Raw genomic sequence first — 15,561 nt, 5'->3', positions numbered from 1 at the left:
GACAGTCCCAATCCACATCCTGCCAGAAAACACACATAGCCCTCCAGTAGCCCAGCAAAAGCTTCTGCTTTCCGGGTCACTGGAAGGCCAAATAAGGATTTTCCTGACCTCCAAGGCCAGGAAGAAGGCTAAAAGTCAAGATGACCGAAGGACAAGAGAGAAAACTTGTGACATGACCATGTTTGGTTACTAGCCACAGTTAGTAGACAAGCGTGGTAAACGTGATAAGACTAAAATGAAAAGCACCAAAAAAATTGAAAAAAGTCACTGCTGCCACCAGCTTGTCCATTTAACACACCTAGAATAATCAAAAATCATCTGAATGTAAGTCTAGGGCAAAAACCAAAGTGTACCCCATTGTACTGCATTGTAAGATGCATTGTGCAATGATAAGGAGTTACCACAAGTGACGACAAGTTACCAAAAGTAGTAACTAAGGGAAACAATGTTTTCCAGTACTGACAGCCTGAAGGACATGTCAGTTTCCCCATAACAGATGAGCAAAAGACAGTGTAGTGAAGCTTAAGGCTTCACTGCACACAAAAAAGGTACAGGTCAGGATAAAAATTAAAAGCACACAGTAAAATGGAAAGAAAGGTGCCGTAAAGAGAAATCTTTCATAACACACCTCCCTACCACTCCTTTCAGATGAAACAATGCAGTGCTTTCAGTAAAGTGACAACTGTTCTTGTGTGTCTACGGGTCAATAGCCATACCATGAGAACTTTTCCTATACTGTATTCTCTTGTAAACCCCACGGTGATCAATAATAGGTATGTAGTACAATCTTCACTATTATAATGCTTTACAGAATGGTGATTGGGGCTTACAACAACAATCATCACTTGATGGACACATCTTGTTTTCACAAAGTGGACTACAGTATGCTGTGGAGCCCAGTGTGTTGCTTTATATCACTGCATTCAGGCGTTCCAAAGGATATTGGGCTAAAGAAACGCTGGTTTACCTGTGTTCAGTGCCTATGTGTTGATTCTTATGCTGATCTACCCACACTGTACTCATATGTTCAGGTGCTCACATTCACCAACAGCAAGCTGCACACAATCATTGTGGGTAGGGGACACTCTATGGCATGGAGGAAACTGGGACATAGGACAGTCTGCTCATAGGAGCCATAGAGGTTCCCCTCTGCTGTACCCCAATGTGTGCACTTCAAGATAGGTTTCTTAACCTGAATCACTTGCAAGACCTGAAAAAAGGATTCGGAGGGCGTTCACTTACGTTCACATCGAGGAAGTGGCTGAGTCCATTGTCCCAAGTTCAAGCACTGCTGCACAGGGTTCCCCGAAATCTGGAAGCCAGGATCACAAAAGAGACTGACCTTGGACCCTGGCTTTAAATTAGAAGTGGAAGTGCGCAAATATGGAATTGTGCCTTCTAATTCAGGACAGTCTGTAAATAAAAAGATTGCAGATACGAAAGAGATGTTAGTAGTTCAAGTTTATCACAAATTAGATTGCTTAAAAGGCAACAGCAAAAGAAGTGTAAACACGAAAGCGAGTTGGTCTGCCTGTTTAGATTATGAAATGACTGCCACCGTGAATGCAGTTCATTGAATGATGAAGGAAGCAAGGCTGCTACAGTCATGGCAACACAATCATGATTTCAGCTAGAGGGGTGCTGTTCTCACCTGCTAGTTGTCCTCAAAAAAATTACGCCAGCAGTGGTAACCTCTGCTTTGTTCGTCTTGCTGTCATATGATATTATATGAGTGTGTTTCTAACAAACATGATATGCTGCCATACATTGCTTTTCCGGTCAAGGTATTTTATCAGACTGTTCTAAAAGCATATCAGGAACAACCTCCAAATATTATTTCTTTCAGCCAGCACCGCAGGGCCCGTATTACAGAAACCTGTTCCGTGCAAAAATGCGTTAAAGCAATAGATATTTGCTCTGTGCCAATGTTTGAACTGATGGAAATATCAGTGCAAAACTACACTTCTAAACTGTGTCACAAAATGGCAACATTTCAGAAATAGGCCCAATGAATTACCATTCGCCAGGGACGAGAGAAACATGTCAATTCAGAACTCTGACTTGAGACGTCAATTAAGTAATCAGAAGGGTGTGGACTAAGTTATGATTAATTATTGTTATTATTATTATTATTATTATTATTATTATTATTATTATTATTATTATTATTATTATTATTATTATTATGGCATTTAGTGAGCGCTGTCCTAGCTTTGGGAAGCAACGCAGTGCTTTATAGTCATAGGGCAAAGAATGCAGAGAGGGAAGCTGCGAACTAGCTAGTGGGGCACTAAAAGGGGACGATGGACAATTGGCAGCAAAGGATCTACCAGCAAACAGGGGAGGAGAAAGTGGGGAGCAGATCACCGAGTCTCAGGTAGGATGGTAAGTGGAGGGTTTGAAGTTTGGTTGGATTTAAAAATGTTCAAACTCTGTGATGGCTATTTGAGGTTTCGTTTTACCTAAAATGAGATGCACTACATAAAGGATTTGGTAAGCCATGACACCCATTGCCAAAGGCCATGAAGAATAACGTACAGCAGCGTGTAGTCAAGTTACTTTGATGGGAACAGGAATTCCATGGCTCTTGGGTAGATGGTTGAGGCTAGAGGTGCCACCGAGATGTTCCTGGCGCTGCTATGAGGACTCCAACTTGTACAGCGGAGTAGAATATGGCAACCCAGCACATTGTGTACCAATTACAATCTGTGCTCATAATGAGTATGTTTTCCCAGGAGCGTGATGTTATGCGAAGGGCAAACCAGTTACATTTCAGCACCAACTTCTTCCAGGAATCAGAGACGAAGAGATGCCAAGTATTTACAAACACGAGTCAATGAACTGCGATATTTTAAGTGAGGCACGCCTAACTTCCCAGCAACTCCACCAGATACAACAATACTATTGCAAAATTCTCTATTTATTCAGCATTTAGCATCGTTCCACTGAAAGTTATTGGACGCATCAATCTGTCGCATTTCCGATGAACTCATATAAAGAGTTCAGGAATTTCACTTGTGAAGCCAGAATGTTACAGCTATTACAATTCTTGTAAAATGGGTTATGCAATATGTGAGGTTGCACTCTGAAATAGTGAGGGATGGATGGGATTGCACAGATGGGATGGAGGGGAATTTTAAGGAGGGACGTCCTGCATGAATGAATAATCATGCATTTATTTGTATTATCATCGACTGGAATCAGTCCATAGCCACTTCAGTGAAGCAATAATGCAGCACTTTTTAGGAGCCATCTATTGTGCCTGAGGGCCATCACTGTGGGTCAGGCTAATGTGATTAGGGCATTGCATTAACAAATCAGGGCTGATGTTTGGTAAAAAAGTGAGTGCAGTATGAGGAATTATAACTCATACTGTAGATTCATGATGCAATCTTTCGCATCGATGCCTGGTCTTTGTACTGTGATTTTTCCTATTATTTTTTCAGTATTATCTATTGTTGTATGTGCTTTCTGTTCATTGGTTTAATAAAGTGTTTTTAACCTTGTATCATAACATTCATGCACCATTATTCAAATTCCTTCCCAAGTTTATTTTTTTCCTTGAACTTTGGTAAGAAGTGACAGCACTGTTGCTTTAAACATGCTTCTTATAAAGGCCACTTTGTATGTAACATTTCGATAACTCCGGTTTGATCATCACTAGTATGCGTATCATATTACACAATAAAAGGCCAGATGTATGTTTGTCTGAAGCCGTTCAGCCTGCTTTGCCTGTTATCAACGCTAGAGGGAGCTGTTGCCTTACGCATACAACAATAAGACTTCAAGTTCATCTTCCCAGCTGAAAAAAATGTGTATTTCATCAATGATAACATGCAATTAGATAGGGATAACACTTTAACAGTATACTTTAAGTTGCAAACACTAAGAAAATATGTCCATTTGAAAAAAAAACATTTAAACAGAAATTCATTTGATTAAGCACTATTTTGCTAATAATATATTTTTTTCAATGTACATATGTATTATGCAATTATTAATTGTAATATCAATTTTATTGTTCATGTACGTTTTAAACTTTGTCTTCAATTTACCTTATTTAATGATCTCATGTCAGTATCAGGTAATATTATCCCCATATATATGGTCGCCGTAAATAATATTGCCGGGAAAAGGTTGTGGCTATATTATATGGGTGACCATATATATGGGGACAGGGGCAAAAAATAAAAGAAAAAAGAAAAGAAAATTAGGGGTTGCGGGGGTGTCCCCCGCATGTTCCATGCAATAATGTCGCCACAAAAAACGGCAATTTTCTGGCAATACTTTTGCATGGCGAGATTTTTGTGGCGACATTATTACATGGAACCCTCATGTCTACTTTGAATCACAATACACGTGAATTGTATTACTTTGACAACCCTCATCATTAAATTTTTAAGTCTAAAACCTGTAAGTGGAATCCAAGACAATGATGAGCAGGTACTATGTGGAACTTTCAACGGATTCTGTGAGATTGTGCTTGAGGTCACTACTCTTCCACGTAAAAGGAGCAAGATCCCTTAATTTTATTTTCTATTTACATAAATTATGTTAAAACACACCACATAATATATTTGCACTCTAAAAATGGCTTCCTTTACGCAGATTAGCCCGTCTACACAGGCTTTTCCACTAGTATGGATATAAAAAATACTTTTTGGGGGGGAAAAGCAAAACAACGCTGAATGCATATTTCTTTTTAAAGCATCGGCCTGCCACAAGTATTCTTTCATACATTTATACTGCACCTCTGTGAATTAGATTGATTCCAGCAGTTGGTTTTAACTCCAGTGAAATCCATACCTAACTACAATTGGTATATATGCTGCTTCATTGGGGACCTGAAACTTGGTGAACAGGAAGTGTCATGGGAACAATGTATTGTGTAATTCATTTGAAAGTTTGGGACCTGGGACTCCATCTATTCACTTTCATCTCGCCCACCGGAGCACTATCGCTGAATAATCTATTGTCCTTAATAGTCCGAAGGTATGTTCTGGGATATACCTTGTGATGCTGCCTTAATGAATATAGATATAGTCCTATACAGGAATCTAAGGGGGATACAGATAACCTTAAGATGTGCTCTCTATGCCAGTGGAATTCAGTGGCAAATTACAAGGGCGGCTAGGACATGGTCACTTTTTCCAAGTCCTGATACCAATCAAAGTCCAATGTGTTGAGTCATCTGAGGTCTCTCATTTTGTTTAATTAAAGAAAACTCCAGGATCACATTATGATAGTCTAATACTGTTCAATAAGATGTCTAATACAACCACACGCTTCGCCGACTGGATCAAGTCTCACTTTGCTGCCTTCTATTAAAATATTAGCCATTGTGACTGACCTGTTCTTGGTCTCCCATAGTAAGATGATCCTTACCTGAGATTACAATTTGACACGTTGCCCTGAGAAAGGGAATGAGAGTAGGACTGAGAGGGGATTGATTCCTGGTGCTAGATGTATTCAGTAGGAACCCTCCTGTCTTTCTAGGTCTGAGAGGTACCCAGATAGCATTCACCCAGGAAAGATGGCAGTCAGGCTTTTAGAGTATATGGTCAAACAGATTTCAGGTTAGCTTAGTGTAACTTAGTTTTTTGCTGTATAACAGTTGTACATTCTTTAAATGTGTAATAGTTCAGGTGTAAAAAACGTAGTGGTACATTACCCGCTATTCTTTTTTAATAAAACCTAACTTCAGGAGGAGGGGGAAAAGTCCTGACTTTTTTAAAATAGCACATTGCTGTGCCTACCCTGTCCCTCTTTATCTGAATAGACTCTGGGAAATGCTGTTCGAGATGCAGGTAATGATCCAAAAGTTGTTGAGCAGTAAATGTGGTTATCTGAACAATACATGCCAACACATATGCTATTTGCTTTCGCCATGAAGATTCTATCAGGGCTTTTCAGAAGAGAGAAATAGGTGTATATTGTGACTAATATGTCCATCCCTGCTTGCAAGGCATACTATAAGGAATGTATTTGTTTTTGAACTTCTTTTTTTTAAAGTTGCGTTAAAAGTCATATTTCTTTGGCTAATCCACAATAAATAAAAATATATAAATAAGTAATGTATCTCTAAATCAAGCAAGCTCTCCCTGCAAACCCCCTACAAAGCCACATAGGGGTTAGAAAGCCTCACTTAACTGTGTCTTAGACATTGTGTACTGTTTACTACCTTAGCAAGGGCCCAAATTAAGGTATTATCCCATCAAGCAAAACACAGCAGCAGATACAGCAGCATAGTTTTACTGCAAAAAGGGCCGTTCCTGGAACTGAAAATGTTTGTAAAAAGTAGTGGAACTATTAATAGTAAAATGTAAAAGAAGTGTAACACGGTAACTGTTGTTAATCGTTCTCACTCACTTCGACCTCTGGTCACCTCCTGTAAGAAGCAGTATGGAAGGAAGCCATTAGCATGGCAACACTCTCCAGGTGGAAAGTGGACCCATGTTAGTGTGGGAACTCTGAGTAGCGAAATAATAATGTGCACAGTATTCATGGTCAATATGTGATCAAATAAATAGGATAGAATATGTTGTCCTACATAATGATGATCAATATCAATGATATGTGATGTGCAAAGTTGATATAGAGTCTAAGACAGGAAGACCCAACAGCATTTGGGTATATTATATGCACTTTATGAAGTTATAGTGAGAAGTAGAAAGAAATACTTAAACACATTATATAACATGGCATGGTTGCCTGGGCACTGTATTCGAAGCCCTTGTGTTTTAACACTGGCAAAGACAAAATCAATGCATAATACTGCAACACGGACCCTTTTCTTTCTGGAGTGACTGGAACCATGTGCATCCTCTTGTGGAAAAGTATGTGTAATGCATTAACAAAACTAATCAAAGACAAACACATAGGAATATATATTAAAAGATCATCCTTTTCATTAAACTCTCAAACTTAAAAAGTCACTTCTGGTGGCAACCATGACTTACAAAATGGGGCTGTAAGTTAAGTCTGACTTTATTGGTAGTGTGTTGCATAGCAATGCTGCTTTGCTGAACTGCCGCTCAGTATAGGGTGTCTGATCGTAGACACATCTTTAAAAAAAAAACAGCCAATAGACTGTTCATCTGTAGACCCCCCCCCCAACTCTGACGCATCCCTAAATAGCATTGCTTGCATTGTACTATGCAAAATTACATATGTACAAGAGTACACATCAGGGTGGTAGGGAAAGGTGTGCCTTTGACCTCTTTGATTGGATAGAAGTATATTTGCAACAATAGTTTGTTAAGGTAACCAAACACCATATATACAGACGATTTTGGAAAGCACAATACCTGCCATTTGTATATCTGTTGGGCTCTGAGCATGTCAGGAAAGTCCAATATTGCAACAACGGAGCACTGACTGTCTGATGTCTGAATCATCAGTGGGTTGGTGGCACAGCCAGGGTGCTCAATTGTTTGACGCCTCTATTTTGGTAACCGTGATGTTGTCAAAAGTGAGGTCACTCTTTTCCAGGGTCAAGTTCCTCATCTTGAAATGAATGAGTGCATTCTTTGTTCTGTGCGTATGGCATGCAGAGCGTCCTTAATATTTCAACAGCTGCTTCTGTGCCACCCATAGGTGTCCATTTGGGGTGGCATATGTGTAGCATAGCGTTGTCTGGTATTGGCTGCTATTCAGTATTTCCCCCATCTGAATTGGTGTCGAGTGTAATTGGTCTGCAGGATTATATTTCTTGAAACTCCACTGGCGACTCCACTGGCCTTCCAAACTGTAGGGATTCTGTTGTCCCCCGGTTTTGACAGCAAGGTCATGTCCGAGCAGTCTGTCTGCTTGGCTAGTTTGTATAAAGCTCATGTGTGGCGTGATTGAGTTTAGAGTGGAAAGTGAGAATTGTGTGTGGAGGTCAGTAGATGTCGAATCAAGACTAGCTGTGACACCTCTTATTTCTTGCCTATGTGTCCTCACAATTGTTTAATTGTGGTTTATTTGAGTCTGGCGTGGCCATGCATCTGCCTTAACATTGTAGCTTTGTATTATACAGTGCTCATGCCGTGTCTACAGGGTGGGATTTCACCACCCTTGTTTGTCTGCATTGGGTAATATAGATGAAACATTTCGAGTAATGTGAAGTCAATCAAAAAATCATTTGTTTATTCAGAAAAAAATATGGACATTTTTGGAAACATTTGTAATATATAATCACAACGTTGTTTTCTAATAAACATTCACAAATGTAAATTAACTTTGCTACTTTGAGAACATAAAATGAATTATTAACATTTGGGTTTACTCATACAATGACAACGTTTTGGTATATTTTTAAAGGGAGGTAGAAAGGAATAATTTAGAACAGGTACACATAATACACATGCAATAAGCTGCAGCTTTTGCTGGTGAGTTTCTCTGCAACCTAAGGAAATACTCATGAGATTGCCACTTAATTTCCTTGTTACAAAATCTGTAAATGGGACACTTTGCCCTCACTGAGCCATTCTAGCATATATCCATTGTCAAACATTGAGTCCAGAAGTGACAAACCAAATGAAACCTTCTTCCTTCTTCTGAGAGAAAAAACAGTGCTAATTGGAGGCAGAACCTACCTAACACTTCCCTACGGGGCACAGGAATTGTAATGATCTTATAGTATAGTATTACATGAAAGTCTATCGATTATAGTGTTATTAGAAAAGCAATTTGGGCAGTAAACGGTTGCCGTAACATTTTATTTACCATTTTAAAAGACACCATTTTGTGTGGTTTGAAATGTAAGCATGCAGAATACTATTTCACTCGTGGAGAACAATGTATTGCCTGCACACCTGCTTCTCAGCTATCTGCAGGTGTGATTTTGGGCTACCGGTCAGCCTTAAAAACTAACCATGTCAGAAAACGGAAATAAAATTCTTTAGAGCAGATGCTGCGCTTTTGCCTAAGCATGTTGCTTGCAATATCTTACATGTTTATTTTTGAGGGGGGGGTCCGGGCCGATGCCCAGGTGATGCTCTCACTACCCCAATGAGACTCACCTCCCTAAGAAGTAAGTACCTGTTTTGACTGTGAGTCATCCAAGGGGAGATTAAGGAGTTGAGAAAGTCAGCAGTCTTGGGCTAAAGCGTCTTACTCACCTACGCTGAGATCTAGTGCCGGCTGCTGTGCCTTGCAACAAGAATGCTGTTTAGAATGCCAATGAACTCCTAGGATTTGACTCTTCTATTCCCTCCCCCGTTGTCGCCTAGAGTACATTTGTGAGCATGAGTTGGCGTGCTTCCTTCGCATCATAGTCATCACAGTTGGTGGTTCTAGCCTGTGTTCCACAGTCAGAGATTCTTCTAGACTACCAGTGTTACATCACACCAATTTCCTAAGTATAAGTCAGTTTCCAGAGTGCCTGTAAATTGTCCTTCACTGGGAACCCTGGCTCCGGTGTTACTTTCACATCAGTTCCCCATGCTCACACCAGACCTCGATAAGTGCTCACTTCATCCCTGCCCTTGAATGCTCATCAGTCCTAAGCACAAGTTTCCAGATACAAAAGGTCTTCCTCTTCAATTATTCCAATTGGCCTTTACTCTCCGGCACAGTCTGTGATCCTCTGTTAAGGTGTCTATTAGGTACAACACCAAGTGCTAATGGAGGGAAAGCAAGGCTTTTATAGCCGTGATCTGAAAATGCTGGCTGATATTTGAAAGTCTCTCAAGCCTCTCAAGTCAAGCGAGACTTCAGAGATTTCAAAAGATCTCAGAGTTATTTTCATTCCAGAAACTGCTGGAGCCCTCGTGGACAAGTAGTGCTTTGTCTACGATCTTCTGTGTGTCCTTCGGTAGTACCCAAACTGTTATTTCTCCAAACATGCATCAGCCTCGTCCATAATTCTTTTCTCTGGTCATCTTGACCCTAACTTCCTTTAATCAAACTACGCAGATTCTGTGAACAGGCACTAGGAAAAGTAGAGGCCTATAACAGTGCACTAGGGAGAATGCTGTACCCAAAGGAGCAGCAGAGGTATGTAGGGATTGACTGCTAGAGTGGGTGGTGGATACATGGATAGTTAGAGGTGGTGGTCATGACAATACACATAAATGCATTCCACCACTGGGTCCTCAAGGGCAGCACCAGTGAAATGGGGCCACTACGTTGGAATGCAGACTGTATATGTGGTTTGAAAGGTGTGCTCTGTGGGACCATAGCCCTTCATTTGAAGTGGTAGTAGAGCTTGCTCCTAACTCTTTTTGATTCCAGGATGAAGCATATTAAATATTCAGGTTCCCGGTCCACTTCAATGGGGTCGGAAATTGAAGCTGGGGGTTGGAACTGGAATATTCTGGTTTTATGTGGGAGACAAAGAATGCATGGTGTATCCTGAATGCATCTGGTACATTGAGTTGTACTGCTGCACCTCCCAACAATTGACCAATCGAGTATGGACCCATGAATCCCTTCAGATGTAGATTTTTAGTGAACAACCATATCTGGTGTTAATTGTGGGCAGCATTTGGTGTATGTAAGCATATGTCTTATAGGCATTGTTGGTGGCTTCTAGGGTTCCTGAGCTTGCATCACTACCATCCTTAAGCTATCATCATGTTCCTGTACTGAGAGGGCAAGGGTTTCAGCTAGGTCTTCGAGCGGAGTGGAAGGAGAGTGGTACCCTTGCATACAATAGAACAATGAGCTTTTCATGGAACTGCAGGTTTGTTTGTTTGTTTATTGAATTTATAATGTGCACCAGACCCAGGGGTAGCAGGGCGCAGCAAAGGAGGATATGCAAAGCTTACAAGTTACAGATTAGGATTCACAGTGACATGGTAGTAAATAGAGAGAACAAATGAAAGGTGCAATTTACAAAGTATATACAGTGTTTTACAATCATAGTTTTAGTTCAAGAGGGAATAAAAGTAACATATTTACACAGGCAAGAATGAAGAGAGGTTGGATAGGGCCAGGTTGCATTGTTGTAGGCAAACTCAGCCATCCAAAGGACAACAGCCCACTCTCTTCCCCATTGGAGTATGACACATAACAATTACTGTTTTAGGGCCTGGTTTACCCACTCAGTTTGCCCATTCTTCTGTGGGTGGTAACTATTGGAAAGCCTTACCTCCATCTCCAGACTCATACTGAAGGCAGAAAAAAAGTGTTTCTAGAATTGGAGTATTTGGTCCGATATGAGCAGGGATGTATGGACGAGAAATCATACAATTTCTTCATGAAAATAGTTGCTAATTTTGGTTCCGAGGGAAATTTTTGAGTAGGGACGAAATACCCTATTTTGATGAGATGGTCAACTGTTATCATTATAGTTGTATATATCTGGATAATGGGGAGTTCAACAATAAAATGTATGAAGATTGTGCGCCATAGCTATGGTGGGAGCAGGTGTGGTTGCAATAACGCAAATGGTAGTCTGGTGTTCTTCCATGAGGCAACAATCCTGCATTGGTTGACATAGTCTTCACATCCCCCTGTACCTTGTGCCACCAGAAGTGTCATAGATTTTGTTGATTTATGGGTGTACCGTAAGTAGGGTGTTATGTTAGGTCCAAATCACCTCCTCTTAATGATACTGCAGACTCCTTAGGTTGTGTCTAAGGTTATCAAGCAGAGGAGTTGAGGCATTATGTCTCTCTTCACATTATCAAATGACCTGGCAATATTTAGGGACGTCAATTAAGCAGAAATCCAGAGGTTGTGGAATTAACATCACACACCCAATGACATCCCAGGAAGTGAAGTCAAATACCTTTTACCCTGATGACATCAATAATAGAACATGTCATTTAACACCAATGACAATACCTGAAGTGACTGATGGGTGTAAAAAAACATATATAAGCTTCCATTTCATACAATACCAAACACACTAACACAGATGGTAGATGTCTTTAGCGATCAACCACATTTTAACTAATGTTCTGACTTGATATGCCATGGAAGGAGTCATGTTACAATAGAGGTAGCCCTGTATGAACCAACAGAGGCCAGGGGCACTGGCATGCTTATGCCACTGAAGCCTTATATGGCCATTTACTGCGATCATATACCAATTACAGCTGCACATGTCAATTGTAGTTATCATGTGCATGCCACATTTCCAGGTGCTGACACAATACAGTATACCATATATACACTCCTGTTTGAGGATACAGCCATCTTATGTCTGTTATAGCCTCATAGTCTAGGTACAGTCGAAATATATTAGTTACGTCTTTATATGTGAGAATTCTGAGGGCATTATCACATGTATCAATTTTAGGACCTCCTCTCGGGTAATCAAGAGAAAGGAGTGGATACCAGATCATGACCTGGGTGTTGGATCCATGAGGGAGGATCACCTGAGTGGAGGGTCCATTGGGATTGGGGGGAGGATGCCTATGTGTTATACACAGTATTCCCTACATCATGATGACAACCTACCCAACCTTCCCTCTAAGTTTATTGGTTATTGCCAACCCTGTGCCATCTTCCCTCCTTCACTCTTACAAAGTGCAGGGGTTCGAAACAGGCACAGTAGAGTAATATCACCTTCCTATCATGAAACATATTCCAATGCTAGGACAAGAACAAAATTGCGGGGAATATTATCTACTCCCTATCACAGAAATGATTTGGAGTGGGGTAAAGGAGAATAATCATGAGAGTCTTACACTTCCTACTGTAAATTCCAATTCATCAGTTTACCCCTACTCCTACCAAATTCAAAGAAGAAGAGGAGAGGGCCTAAGGTTGAGACATGGTATCCCCCCTTTTCCTGACATTGACTTACCCTCCTTTCCCTCAGCCTTCATGGGCTATTCCACTGCTGTCCTATTCTACACCATGAGTCCCCACAAAGTACTAAGAAGAGGAAGAAGCCTCGAAGAGCAATGCACACTTCGCATAGAAAACAGCACTCTAGTACTGGGACGAACAAGAGGCATTTGGAGGAATACAGAAATTAAGGTCAGGCATGTTCCATTCATTGTGTTCACTATGGCCAGTGTTAAGATGGATTTCTGAACTCTGTCGTTGAGGGGCAGAGGTTCAGAAGGCCAGCCTAGTTTCTTGGAACAAGGTAACCTCTGGACAAGCCAGACCAATCAGGGTAGCGATGGTGGCGGTCAAGACTAGGTCTCAAGAGAGTGACTGAAAGCTCGCAATGAGCACACAAAGCAAGGACGCTTACAAATTACTGCAGACAGGTGTTATATTAAAAATATAGACACATTTATGACAAGGCCTTTGTAACATCGACCATAGTAAAGAATCACAGTAAAACTCTAATAAACCAACACATCAATAAACCAATATAAAGAGTTAAAAGCACAAAATATGTAGACCACCTAGATGGGGAGGAAAACAGGCAGTGCAAGTAATCGTTAGACCCAGTTTGACATCAGTGGCCACCTAACTAGAAGGAAGTCCGAGCCCTACGAAGAGTGGAGCCTTGTGCTCAAAAGTACCTGCACACGTGGGTGCCAACGGGCAAAGGAGAGTCTCTTCAGGGACATCAGGCAGTTCAGAAAGGTGAACAAAATGATGATGAACAGTTCCCCGCTACTCAACCGCGGCCTCCACTTGTGGGCAGAAGCAGGGTGCGAGTGCGGAAAAGGGTTGCTGTTTACGACAGCGGTGGAGAGCTACAGGCTCCTGCGGGAGGGCGACCAGTTAGGGTATTGACTACTCACCGGTCCCCGATGCAGGCAGACCCATGCGTCTCCGGTTCCGTTTCGGTACTGGCAGGTTCAGATGCGATCAGCAGGATGTCTCGAAGCTGTGTAGATTCCACGACAGCAGGAGTCAGGGTCGAGGGTGTCTCAAAATGCAGTGACCAGGCACAGGTTTGTTACCACAGCAGGCCAACTCGGCAACCGCAGGTATTCTGGCCCCAAAGCACATGTCTCACTTCAGACCTGGGAATGCCAAGTGTACGAATCGTGTGAGAGTGCCGAGTACACGGGATTAGCAGTAAGCCAGATGGCGGTGACAGAGCAAGGTTCCTGTGTAGGCTGGTCAGTCCACTGGATGGCCCAGGGACGCTTCAGAAGGCTTACGTACAGGATTTGGTGAGGATGCCGAGAATAGTTGTTCCCACTATTCTAAAGGGTCGAAGCACCAGTACAGGCCTTCTCGTTCGATCAGAGGCAGAGGGGTCTCACAGGATGACAGCAGTGCAGGGTGCCAAACCTTCAGTGGGTCACCAGCGATTCCTCGACTCAGCTTCTTAGTTGCAGGATACTTGGCTCCTTATCCTTCGTTCGTGAGAACTCAGGAGATCGACATGGTAGTGGTGTTTCCAGCCTCCTCTTATCCAGAGTTCCCTTTGCGCCAAAACGGAGAGGACCCAATGGGAGATCTGCTCACAAAACACTCACACCATACGTGGACCTATCACGGACCACGGTGGTCCCAGGCATTCAAGACACACTAGACTCTCTGGCACCCAGGATGTTTATTGGGAACAGACATCCCAGCCGACATCCTGGAGGCACACATAAGGCATGCAGAAGCCCGCAAAAGCGTTGTGTTTCGCGCGAAAGTGCATGACCAAATAAGGACTGCCCCGGGTCGGCTCGACCTGGGGGAAGGTGAAGGGGCAAGACGGTCAACAGACAGAACAAAGAACCTCGTGGCATGGCCATTTTGGAGGCCAGGCCACCCATTTGGGCCAAACGCGGGAAGCGTGGTTAACATGGCAAAAAGGGGTTCAAAACACAAAGAAACGATAGCTGCCACCAGTCCCGTCTGTGACACACTTGCACATTTCATGATAAGTCCAACAAGAGTTTCTAGGGCCATTGGAATGACTAGAGACCCAAGAGCGCGGTAATGTAAGTTACGGTGCACTCTTGTTTCATGTTGCTCAAAAGCTGCAACATGAGGAACGGACTAAGGGAAACGAGTCTCCCGGTACTGACTGTCTTAAGGGCATGTCAGTTTCCCCGTTAGAATGGAGCGAAAGCCCAGAGGAGTGCGGCGGAAGGCTGCGCTTCCCCAGCAAAGTCTAGATCAGGGTGTAAAACAACAGCAAAAAGTTTGGGGTTGCCACATGGAAGGAAAATTACCTACAATTATGAAATATTTCCTAACAGCCAGGCAAACGAGGCCAATGACTCACACCTGAAACTTCTTAACAGGGTTCAGGTGTATAAACGGTGGAGCTCACAGCAGAAGGAAGTTTGTCAGGAGAGAGCAGCAGGAAATCCAGTCCAGCCTGCAATGAGCCAGCAATGAGCCTGTGGAGAGCGGACCACCGAGATGCTGAAAAGTTGCAGAGTAAAGCAGTTCCCGGAGCCATATCGCCAGGGTGCCAACGAGGTTGGAAGAAGGAAACCGTGTAGCAGGTCAGTCCCTTCATTGTGGCAGGGCATTGCTCATTCTCCTGGGTAAGGAAGCCAACCCAGGAGTGCCTGAGGGGCAGGAGGTGAGACACTGACTTCAGGTGTAAGAAGCTGTGTGAGCATATACACCGTGATATCCAGCAGTGTGACCAGTGAGTTTCAAGTAATTGCAAGAAGCCCGGTACTTGAGCGAATGAAAGTTGCTGATGAAAGCTATTGAAGTTCATTGTATCGGAGTGGTCGTGTGCAGCCGGCACGTTGTCGA

The 15,561-nt window shown here is 42.3% G+C and overlaps 1 protein-coding gene across 2 annotated transcripts in view; it reads right to left on the bottom strand.

Moving 5' to 3' along the window:
- Window positions 1-15,561, bottom strand: part of SVEP1 (sushi, von Willebrand factor type A, EGF and pentraxin domain containing 1) — a 1,471,106-nt gene that overhangs the window by 299,465 nt on the left and 1,156,080 nt on the right. For both annotated transcript variants that reach the window (XM_069630907.1, XM_069630908.1), the window contains exon 30: window positions 1,243-1,413. In XM_069630907.1, coding sequence (XP_069487008.1) covers window positions 1,243-1,413 — 171 coding nt within the window. The remainder of the gene's footprint in view (window positions 1-1,242; window positions 1,414-15,561) is intronic.

Source organism: Ambystoma mexicanum, chromosome 6q (genome assembly GCF_040938575.1).
Source record: "Ambystoma mexicanum isolate Mex_15411 chromosome 6q, UKY_AmexF1_1, whole genome shotgun sequence".
Lineage (NCBI taxonomy): Eukaryota > Metazoa > Chordata > Amphibia > Caudata > Ambystomatidae > Ambystoma > Ambystoma mexicanum.
Note: the sequence above shows the minus strand (reverse complement) of the source record. Positions and strands in the feature narration are given on the sequence as shown.